Source organism: Mastigoproctus giganteus, chromosome 10, assembly GCF_048544385.1.
Source record: "Mastigoproctus giganteus isolate SK-2022 chromosome 10, ASM4854438v1, whole genome shotgun sequence".
In the NCBI taxonomy this organism is placed as follows: Eukaryota; Metazoa; Arthropoda; class Arachnida; order Uropygi; family Thelyphonidae; genus Mastigoproctus; species Mastigoproctus giganteus.
Genome location: NC_143584.1, coordinates 125,959,402 through 125,971,820, shown reverse-complemented (window position 1 = coordinate 125,971,820; position 12,419 = coordinate 125,959,402). Strand labels below are relative to the sequence as shown.

Here is a 12,419-nt window from a genome sequence, read left to right as displayed (position 1 = left end):
AAAACACAAAGTAATGAAAACCTTTCTCACTGTAAAGCAAATTAGCATGTTTGAAAGTGACTTGGCAGACAACTAGGTAAATTTCAAGGTCATGTACTATGCCTTTGTTTTACAGGTGGCACTTGGTGTGTAGTGGCTGTGTGCACAGTCTTGTTATTTAATAGCCACACCCTGTATCGGATGTACTAAAACAGGGACACAAAAGCTGTAAGCTTTTTTGACCCTAGCCATACAGACTACAAATGAAAGGCCATCAGCCAATTATTCTAATCTGGATGTATCAGTGAAGCTCACAATCTTTCACCTAATTTTGTGGAGGTGGGTAGTTAGAATTAATTTAACCTTCTAACTGTTACAATAGCAGCTACATTATTGTGCCTGCTACTGTAACAGTTTTGACATGTCCATTAACAGTTTTTAAAGTTGTTGTAACAGTTTTCTTCTGGCTGGTCTGTATAAGCTTTGCTTTCTATCATCATGTTGCTAATACTAACAGAGAATAGTACTTATCAGAAAAATTTTAGAAGCCTGCACATATTTAAATCATTCAAAATTTTGCCTGTGAACCATAAGTGCCATTCTGATGCACCACAAAATCAAATTAATCAGAAATCTTCATTCAGTCGCTGAGAAAACTAATGGAAAACAGTCAGTCAAAAACATTCTTCAGTTTAAACCTAACAAGCTCTAAAAAAGTATAATTTGTTCATTCATAACAATGAATACCAATCAGCTCAAATTCTTTCTCTTTGTAAATTGAACATATTGGAAGATTTGTTTCTCTGATGACCTCCATAAGTCGCAATCTTTTATGGCACACTAAGTACAATATATGTGAACAAGATGTAGAAATTGGAATAAACTGTATAAAATGAATTTATCCATTAGAAATAGATACCAAAAAAATGAATTTTTTAGTAACCATTTGAATGAATTCATACTGAATTTAATATTGAACAATATTAATATATGCAAGTTAAATTATAACTTGCATTATAATTATAACTGACAAAGCTACCTTGCTTCTTTTTTCACAATGCTCCTATACACAAGTCCCAAAAGAGAAAACGCTTCTCTGAAAGATTTCAGATTTCTAGAGTTAAACCTCCCACCCTACAAGTCAAGACTTGGCTCCCAGTGATCATCATCCTTTCCAGATATCTGAAGAAACACTTGCTGGGCATTGATTTAAACAATGACTTCAAGGAAACTGTAAATTGCTTTGTTTGAGACCAAAACAAGACTACTTTTTTTAAATTTTCTCTTTGCCCTAAAAACAAAGGACATAACACTGAACTTGAGGGGATATACTGAGATGGGGGGGGGAAATATATATATTATACAGCATACCGGCACTTGGTGTATATACGCTGGTTTTCAAAGAAAGTGCATCACCCCTTAATATTGTAATTGTCATCCGAATAAATAAGCATATGGCAATTATTTCTTATAGATTGCATCAGATAAGATTGACATGCGTAGGTGATAACATAATATTGCATCAGCTGTTACTTTCAGCTATATAAGCATGCACTGCAAGAATTGCAATCATTCCTTGCTTGTGTCAGGATGGTGAGTTATGTGAGCAACTGACAGTGAGCAATCGTCAGTTGCTCACCGTCATAAAAATGATGGTGAGCAACTGACACCATGAAGAAAGAATGCTATTGTTGCTTTATGTGAGGGCATTCTTCCCATCATATTGCTTATGGTGTCTTGTAATCAGTCGACAGTGAGTAGATTTATTTCCAAACTCAAGAATACTGGTTCTACTGATAGGAAAAAAGGAACCACACACAAACGAGTCTCCACGGCAAAACAGGACCATGTTTTGAAGCGCTTATGCCTTAAAAACCATAAAGCTTCTTCGTCTGAACTGAAAAGAGAATGGGAAGAATATACAGGAGTGGTAGCAAGTGCAGTAACAGTCAGAAGACGCCTCGACGACGTACTGCTGTCATCAGGGCCGGAGGCAGTTCAACTAAATATTAGTTTGCACCTGGTGAACTTTTCATTTTGTTTTCCATTTAAAATGATAAACTGAAGCAAACTGAGGGCTTCTGATAACATTTCAGCCATAATTGTCATATTTTCCAAAACTGTTGTATAAAGGTTGCAAATGCTCATTTTGGAATATTTTGAGAGCACCTGTCAAATATTACTTAGCTTTGCCTTAACTATAAATAAATATCTTTTGTTTATATTTCTATTTGTGATATGCTAGTCATTAATGTATTTGGAAAATTAAATGCACTAGGCATAATCCTTATGGGTTTTGATAATTAACTATATAATATCGGTGTAAATACACCATAGTTAACCCATAGATTTGAGCTACGATTGTAGCGTAGAAGGCATCGTTTTAATTGTATCTCATAATGTGGTTGCCTTCACAACAAGATAGCTACTATTGATACTACTACTTCACAACAAGATAGCTACAAGATACCTTCTACGCTACAATCATAGCTCAAATCTATGGGTTAACCATGGTGTATTTACACCGATATTATATAGTTAATTATCAAAACCCATAAGGATTATGCCTAGTGCATTTAATTTTCCAAATACATTACCACCACACCCTTCTGATATCTCTCATAATGTGGATATAACTTCGCAACTGAGATGGCTTATTGTATTACCTACCCACCCACTGATGACGAAGCCAAAAAGCTTCGAAACGATCGTCTGGGTGGTGGTACGCTGAAAATAAATAACAGTAGCCTTCTCTACTAGAGAAGCGTTATTTATTTGAAGTAATTTGTGAAGGCAACCACATTATGAGATACAATAAATTCGATGCCTTCTACGCTACAATCGTAGCTCAAATCTATGGGTTAACTATGGTGTATTTACACCGATATTATATAGCTAGTCATTAATGTAATAAAACATTGTGAAAACGGGTTAGAAATGTGAAATTCCTAGGAGATGCACTTTCTTTGAATACCAGTGTGTGTGTGTGTGTGTATATAGCAAACGCTGGTTATAGTGATCGTTTGCAAACTGAATTTTCATTCTAATAAATGGCGATTCTAATAAGTGAAAATCGACAAATCCAGAGGCAATAAAAATATAAAGCACAAATTTACACTTTATTACGAAAGGTTTATTAACAATTAAATGATACATGAAAATCAGAAGAATATTATCCACACGTTAGCAAAATAAAAATAAATTTATACTTACATACACAGCAAAGTGTTATGTTTAATATGTACATTACACATGACACTTTGTAATATGATTATAATTTAAAATAAAATAGTAACTTATTTTAGATTACTTTATATTATCACTACAAAGTCTATTTATAGATTTTTCAATATTGTACAATAGTCTATATTCACAATCACTTGCACCAGTTTCTTCCAATGCTCTCCTCAGGTTGGCTATAGCTTCACGAGTTTGCCGTTTTGTAACTAGAATTCATTCGGTTTCATCTTCATTTTCCTCCTCTGCATTGCCAAAATTATCAGTAGCAGATTGGGCAATTTCTTCTTCTGTTAAAAGTTGTAGTAATTTGTAGCTCATCATCTATGTCCACTCAATCATTAAACTCCTGTTCGCTCATGTCTTCAGGCTTTTCAACATGATCAGTATCGTGTATTAGTTGACCATCATGAATAATTAACACACACTTTTTGAAACAGTTGCTAATGCAGGTTTCAGACACTTTATTCCAGGCAATCATTGTCATATGAAGTGCATCTAAAACAGTTCCTGCTTTGTGATATCAGATGATGTTCCCAAACCTTCATCTATAGACTAGATGATTCTTCGCCTCATATCCAATCTATAAAAGGACTTGAAGGTTTCTATTATTCCCTGGTCGAGAGGTTGAATCAGTGATGTGGTATTGAAGGTAGAAAAACTAATTCAATGTTTTTGAAAGTCAACTTTGGATGAGCTGGGCAGTTGTCCAAAACCAATGCAATTTTTTTGTTTTTCTTATCCAATCGCAAATCCCATTTACGAAGATATCATCAAAGAGTAGAAAACTTGCTTCTTGCCCTAATGGTAGCTGAGCATTCTGGTCTCTTGCCAAAGCTACTGGCCGCAACTTTTGCCCATCTCTGCTCCCACCTCTGTCAAAACCAGATGGTTCTGTTGTCACTTCAGCCAAGGATAAAGCTGACCTCCTAGAATCCCATTTTTCTTCCAACTCGTGTATTAATGATCTTGGTAAAACACCTCCCACCCTTCCTAGCATGCTCCATTCAATGCCTCCTGTGGTCTTCTGTCAAAAGGATGTCAGAAGGATTTCGGCGAATCTCAATGCTAAGAAAGCTCCAGGTCCTGATGATATTTCTCCACTTGTTCTCAAAACCTGTGCTCCAGAACTTATCCCTTTTCTTTGCCACCTTTTTTCAGTTTCTTATTCCAAAGGTGATTTTCCTTCTGCTTGGAAATTTGCTCATATCCAGCCAGTTCCTAAAAAGGGTGACAAATCCCTCCCATCCAATTATCGTCCCATTGCAATTACTTCTACTCTTTCTAAAGTAATGGAGAAATCAATTAACCGTCAACTCTTAAACTACTTAGAAACCTTCTGTCTGATCAACGATTGCCAGTATGGATTCCGTCAGTGTCGATCCACTGGTGATATTCTGGCTTATGTTACCCATTTATGGACAAATTCAATGGAAAAGTTTGGTGAAACACAAGCAGTTGCTCTTGACATCTCAAAGGCTTTTGATTGTGTTTGGCATAAAGGTCTTCTAAACAAGATTCCATCTTATGGTTTGCCAACTGTTTTTTGTAATTGGTTATCCACTTTTCTCTCTGGTTGTTCACTGAGGGTGATGGTAGATGGCTCTGTCTTCTAACTTCTCCACTAATGCTGGTGTCCCCCAAGGTTCAGTTCCTTCCCCCACTCTTTTCTTCTTGCATATTAATGCCCTTCTTCCATTGACAGAAAATCCTATCCACAGTCTTGCCGATGATAGCACATTGTATTCCACTTTCCATTTTGAGAAACCTTGCCCTGCTCAGTCAGCTTCAACTTTTCGAATATCCGCTACCAATTCCTTAAATGCCGATCTTCACGTAATTCTCCAGTAGGGCAAAGACAACTTGGATGATTTCAGTCCTTCTAAAACTCAGTCTTGTCTTATACCCCAGGGGTTACATCTGGTGAGCATGGGCTTGGCACACCCAGGGTCCTGAGCTGGATATCATCATTCTTTTCTTTCTTGGTGATTTCCTTCTACTTTTGACTATTGTTCTCTCTCTCAGGGTAACTCAGAAATTTTTTTTTGGCTGGTGCAGCATAAGCCTCAGGCTTCCTTGCGCCATATAGCTAATAATAATAATAATCTCACAAAAAGGATTCGTCTGCTCCTATGCTTATCTTTGGTGACACTCCGATTTCTAGGCACGATGATATATCTCTTTTGGGGATTACCCTGACTTTTAATCTCTCTTGGCACAAGCACATTACAAATATTGCTTCCTTTGCATCTAAAAAAAAAAACTTCGTTTTCTGTTTTGCTCTTGGCATTACTTTTCTTCCAAACAGCTGTTTACTCTGTACAAATTGCAAATCTGCTCCACCACGGAATATTTTTCCCACATCTGGGGCAGTGCCCCCAAAACCTCTCTCAGGCTTCTAGATTCCATTCAGAACAGGGCAATTAGGTTAATTAATGACTCCTCTCTAACAGTCTCTCCACTCTGTCTCATAGACGCACTGTTTCTGCTGCATGCCTTCTCTACAGATACTTCCATGGGCACTGTTCTTCTGAATTGGCTCCTATAATTCCCACTCTCTCTTTAAAGAGAATCCGAACACGTGCCACCACCAGCCAACATCCATTTACTGTCCAACTTCAAACTCACAGAACCAACTTTTCATCTTCCTCGTTTATTCTTTCAACTGCTGTTTTCTGGAACAATCTTCTTTTATACGTATTTCCTGAAAATTACAGTCTACAGAAGTTCAAGTCTAACGTCAACAAATATCTTCTTTCATCTTCTCAACCTCCAACCCAAGCACAGTACCAAGTACTATAGGTTCTAATATCTCCTGTGTTTGGGGTTTTCATAAAAAAATAAATAAATAAAAAACTGTCATCCAAGCGTCGGCATATTCAACAGGCAGCTGTTTTACTATTTTAAAACATCTAGGCGATTCACTCTTGCCTATAACTAAGCTTCATATCTTGATTGTTCCCATCAAGTTGCATGTTAAAATAACCGTAATCCTGTCTTTGAGCTTTTTTCCCACGGGGCAATTTTTAAAAATCATGCAATGGTCTAGAGTAGCCCTGTAGTACAATCCTGTTTCATCTGTATTAAAAATGCCTTCAAAATTATAAGTGCTTAACACAGTTTGCCATGAGATTTTCAACCAGTTGTCAGCAGCAGCAGAACTATCAGTATCCTGTTTTTCTCTGTGAAGTTTTTTGTAAACAATATCATGCTTCACCTTCCATCTTGTCGGCCATCCATCCATTGCCTTGAACTCGTTGTGTAGTTTTCTAGCAAAAATCATTAGTTATTTTGAAGGAGAATTAGCATTAGCATTAGCATTAGTAGAGGCATACGATGCAAGAAAGCAAGCTTATTCAGCATCAGCCCAAAAAAAAAAAAAAAAGAAAAAAAAAAAACCCTCTCCCATTTCACCCCTCCGTTCGTTCGAAATACCTGTCCAGTTGAGCTTTAAATTTGTTTAGGCTATCAACTTCAACAACAAGTGATGGAAGTCGGTTCCACCAACCAACCACCCGCTGGCCAAAGGCAAATTTCCGCACATCTATCCGACATCCGTCCTTCCTCAATTTGAATTTATGCCCTCTGAGGTGATTATTCTGAGAAAGATGAAGAATCCCATTGGCATTGAGCATGCTCAAACCATTCAAGGCCTTATACACCTCTATCAGATCACCTCGCCGGTGCCTAGTCTCCAGACTCTGTAATTTGCAAAACTTAAGCCTTTCTTCGTAAGAGCAACCCTTTGTTCCATTTACTAATCTTGTTGCCCTTCTCTGTACCCGTTCCAGCAGCTCTACATCCTTCTTGAAATGAGGCCTCCAGACCTGTATACAGTACTCAAGATGTGGCCTAACCATTGCCTTATACAAGGGAATAATCACCTCCTTATCCCTGCTAGAAAAATTCCTGTATATCATTGACAAGACACCATGAGCTACTCTTGCAGCTCGTCTGCACTGCTCAGAGAACTTCATATCTCCCTGCACAATTACCCCCAGGTCCTTTTCATTCTCCACCACTGTCAGTGTGGTACCGCAGAGTTGATACGTTGCTCTGGGGTTACTGTTTCCCATATGCAGTACTTTACATTTGTCAATGTTAAACTTCATTTGCCACCTCTCAGCCCATCTGTTCAACCTTTCCAGATCCTGTTGCAGCAGCATAGCGTCAGTAGTGTCCTTGACGACCCTGCCAACCTTTGTATCATCTGCAAACTTGGACATTAAACTTGATATCCCATCATCAATATCATTCATAAACACCGAAAACAACAACGGACCCAACACTGAACCTTGAGGAACAACACTGAACCTTGAGGAATGCTATGATTGATTGGTGCATTAAATGATCTGGCCTGTTTGAGCCAAACTAACAAAGCTTCATCTATTGTTTGGCATTTCCCTTCATGCTTCCTTTTTCTGGTTTCACTAATCACATTAGTGTTTAATGTGTGAAGTTTTTAATAATTTTGATAATGATGACCGAGGCACTCTTAATTTTACTGCCACTAACCTTTGAGACATATTGTCTAAGTTTAATTTATCATAGCTTTCCATAATTCATGACTTATCTTTTACACTCAAATTCACTCTCTTTCTTTTCACTGACATTTTTTTTTTTTTTTTTTTGGGTAGTAAAATTTAAAACAATAAAAAAGATAAGCGTCAATCAATAAGATCGAGTTTACTACCAGTTTATTGCACTAACAGAAAAGCCCAATAAACCGGAAACTGAAAATGGCTTTTGTATTATGGTTGTGACCTCTATGTGACCTCCAGAAACGTACTTGAGAAAAATATCTGGGACATTCAAAATTGATTCTTATAACCGAAAATGCAATTCTAATAAACAATGAAAGTTTAGTGCATTTTATTGAATAGTGTATATGAAATTTTATGAAATAGTGCATTTTATTGATTTGAATCGGTTTTTTGAAATTTGATTCTATAATGCAGCTGATTCAAATGAGTGATCACTATAACTGGCACTTCTGTATACATATGCTATATTGTTTCTTTAATAACAAGCTAGATAAATTTTGGAGTGACCATTATGATTTAAAGAGTCTTCAAATAGTTTATCAATAAACTTTAAATCCATAAAACTGGATTAACAAGCTGGAGCAGGTTGACCTTCCCCAGAACCTTCCATGCAGCAAGATCTGCTCTTCTAGAGCAGTGGGATTTATTAACCATCTAGTTAGCATGTTTGGTTCTTTGATATACCAAAAACACTAAAATTTATGAATTTAAATATCTACTAGAATTACTTCAGAGTAAATTAGTATTCCTCTAATATGATATTCACTTCAAATCTGCATAATTATTTTTTAATCAGAAAAGTCAAACTGAAAAAAATCTTTGTGGCACCAGAAACATTAAAAAACACCTGCTGCTATGTAACCTTCCATAGTTTCAATTTCCATCTTTTTTTGAGCCAGATCACTACTCCAAAATTTGGCTGCACAGTTCATTGAGAAATATTTTTTATCTTATTATACAATAATAGATATTTTTATTTATATTTTTTATTTATAGATTTTTTTATTTTATTATACAATAATGTCAGAATTAAAAGAATAAAAATTTTTAGTTCCTCGTTTTACACATTTCATGCCTTTTCTTCCAAAATAATTGACTGATGAAGTTCAAGGCATCAAGTACCTGTTGTTACTATTTCTTTGTCACATATCATATTTTCACTCAGCCAGAGTGAAAAAGCCCATAAGTTCCTTGCATCACTGATGGGATTGAAACCTGGGCCTTTTCCACCTGGTGTGGGAAGGAGAATGATTATAATCACTATTCCACCCATGCAGACTAGTATGGGGGGGGAGGTAATATACATACATGTTTACCTGATGTATGGGTTAAAGTAATGCTTGTGTGCTTCTCGTATATTGCCGCAACAACTGATATTGACAAAATGCTTCAAGATTAGCAAAATTTCAAATGAACAGGATGCTAACGCTAGGGAAACAAGCTTAAATAACTTTTAGGGGAGCATCAGGGTAGTTTACTATATAAGAACACTTAGTCTTGTGTATAGTAATGTTCAGGAGTGTCGTCAATAAAATTAGCGAATTTGAAGTCCTAATTAGGAAACTGATACTAATGTAACACAGAAACGTGGTGCCATCTGGAAATAAGGATAAGTTATGTACAATATATTTAGGGAGGCCAGGGAAGATGGAGGGGAGTGATCATTCTTATCAAAAGCAGCACGAGCACAACAAAAGCAGACTGCAACTAAAAAAAATAAAAAATAAAAAAAAAATACATCGGGTTTCTTTGTCTGGACATATTGTAGGCTTTAAATATGTGATTTACAAAGCTTGGAAACTAGGCACTTGGGAGAAGACTTCACTGAGGCTTTTAAGGCTCTGAAAGGTTGAAAGGGAGAGAAAAATGGGGATAAAATCTTCTGTTACGATTCCAGAACTAGGGTCCATAAATTCAAATTACAAAACAAGGTTTATATTGGATTGCAGGAAGTTTTCTTTTAGCCAGTGAGTTGTTAATTACTGGAATAAGCTGCCTCCACAGGTGGTTAAGGCTGACAGCTTGAAGAAATTCAAATATCAGCTGGATAGATACCAACATGAGGAAGTCAAATTTATTTATTTAGGCATTTTATTTAATTAATTATTTTTTTGCTGACACAGCAAAAGCTTAAGGCTTCCATGCATTACATGGTTTATATTATTTATATATATTATTAGGGAAAAAATAAAATATCTGAAGATCATTCATTTGTGAAAAAAATATTTATCTCATGGAGCTTCTTTTGTTTACTTGATGAGTGTAAGTAAGGCATTTATAACTTGAGGAATGACCCAATATTTTATCATCACTCTGGGTTTTTCAATTTGTGTTACTTTGATATGCTGGTAATAATTAATTTATCATTTATAATTAATTTAACTTACACAGTGGATAACAGTACCACTTAAATTTCTTTAAACGTTTTTAATTTCCACCGAGTTTAATTATCAATGGAATCCCATATCAAGCATGAGTTTAACTGATATCGGCTGCTTTGGGAAGTCAGCACTAACAAAGATGGAAAAGAGCTTTTTTCATTTCATCACATGACAGAAGGGGAATTTTCTACATAATGGTTTTTCTAGATCTCTCTCGCTCTCCTATGCAATTAGTCCCTCGGAAAAATATGGCTTTAGTTACTGATGCTACTAGAACCCTACTACAACAAGTATCCCCCCTTCCAACCTAGAAACTAATATTTACATGTGCTGGTAATAATGTGACTTAATTTTGGGCAACTTTATACCAAGAATTTATATCAGCAGAGGAATTCTTGACTGCCTCCTCAACCAAGGATGCAGCTGGCCTATCTCTGGCACAAAGTGTACAGTTTATCCCCAACCTTCCAAATTATTCCTAACATGTAAACCAGCCTGAACACACTCCTACAGATATAATACACATTGACTGCTGCAGGAGTACTATGTCAGTATCTGCTGTGGCCCATGACATAGTACCACCCCAAATCTTGCTACCCAGAGTTAAAAATTTTACAAGTAATTTAACATTTGAATATCAGCATGTATATATATATATAAATACACAGAATTACAGATGCACCTCCCCCATTTCAACATCGGCAGTCTAATGCAATGGTTCTCAAACCAAGAATGCCAATTTTGGGAGGGGGCAATTTTATTTACTCATCATGGTGGTGAAAAACTAGGATCACAGGGGTGAGGGCATTCTTGGAAGGACTGTTAGCCTTTAATGTGAAAATTATTAATCTAAGTACTTAGAGACAGTCATAAGTTAGTTTACCCTTATAAAACTGAATATAGTTGAGAAGTCCATTATGAATTTCGTTTGGCTATAATTCTGACCTTTTTGTTCTTCACTGTTCATTAACTATTACTGTGCAAAAATCAAATGAGGTAAAAAAAAAGCCATAATACAATTCCATCCCTAACTGTATTATGGTAAAAAACAAAAAAATTGCCATATTTAATTAATTTCGAACAGCTAATAATACTTAGAACAAAATTAAATATTATAAATAAATGATTTAATTAATTGTTTATATATAACGGCATTGCAATTTCTATTCCCTCATGAAACGAAAAAAATATGTCTGTAGCACCGATTCCAACAAGTTAATTTAAAAAAAAAAAAAATACAACTGCTCCTCACATAGAAACTATGGCCCAACAAACTCTACGTAAAAAAAAAATGCAACACACCTACAATACCCGCCCACCAACTGCACTGTAAATTATTACAAAAATGTATATGCATATTTTTAAATATATCGCTTTCCACCGTCTAAAAATATTAGGATGATTTTATGAAAACTTGACCTCCGCCAAAATATAATGTACCGTATAATAATGACAAATCTTCTGTACAATGACACTAAAAAAAGAGAAACTGAAAACAGTCCAAGAGGAAATTCATAGTAAACAATGCTGCTTAAAACGATTTAAAATTATCTAAAACAAAGACTATTTCTTAAAGAACTTGGTTTGTTTTATTTATACAATAGTGATATAATTTCTGAATCGATATTATTTCTCGGAGAACGGCGAATAACGGTAATGAAAAAATAAATAAAGAAAATCGACCGGGCAATAAGCCCAAACGAAAGAGAAATTCTGGCGTACACTTGTATGTATTTTTTAATAAATATTACAAAGAGTTTTGGCAGACATAACCAAAATTACCTGTAACCTCGATTTGTGGCTCGAGGAGGAATTTTATACACAAATACTTCAGGTTTCACTAACAAGATACTTTCGTATTCCTCCATGATATTGTCAAATCTAATAACAGCGAAAGGCCAGTTTTGTGACCGACGTCACATTGCCCGAAAACTCCACGCTGATATCGGCAAGGTGAGCAGGGAAAAACCTCTTCCTGATTTATCGGAAAAGATCCACCCCAAATTATTTTCCTCTTTGCCTTCGAATATTAGCAAATATAAAGCAAAACAATGATAAATAATTTTCAACACATTCCAAACTTTTTTACGAAAAAATACAGCTGGGTAATTAAGTGATTATCTTTTCCGTTTTTGTCCTTGTAGCAGGGTTTTAGACACATCAGTGACTTCTCCGTCCGTATATACAATTATTATTATTATTAGCCATATAGTACAAGGAAGCCTGTGGCTTATGCTGCGCCAAAAAAAAATAACGATGCTATCCAGCTCAGGACCCT

At 35.8% G+C, this 12,419-nt stretch overlaps 1 protein-coding gene across 1 annotated transcript in view; it reads right to left on the bottom strand.

Moving 5' to 3' along the window:
* Positions 1-12,125, bottom strand: part of LOC150079273 (adaptin ear-binding coat-associated protein 1) — a 132,195-nt gene extending 120,070 nt beyond the window's left edge. Inside the window, exon 1 of the mRNA XM_090382495.1 lies at positions 11,924-12,125. Within this exon, the coding sequence (XP_090238621.1) occupies positions 11,924-12,009 (86 nt within the window). The 5' untranslated portion in view covers positions 12,010-12,125. The remainder of the gene's footprint in view (positions 1-11,923) is intronic.
* Positions 12,126-12,419: the final 294 nt, after the last annotated feature.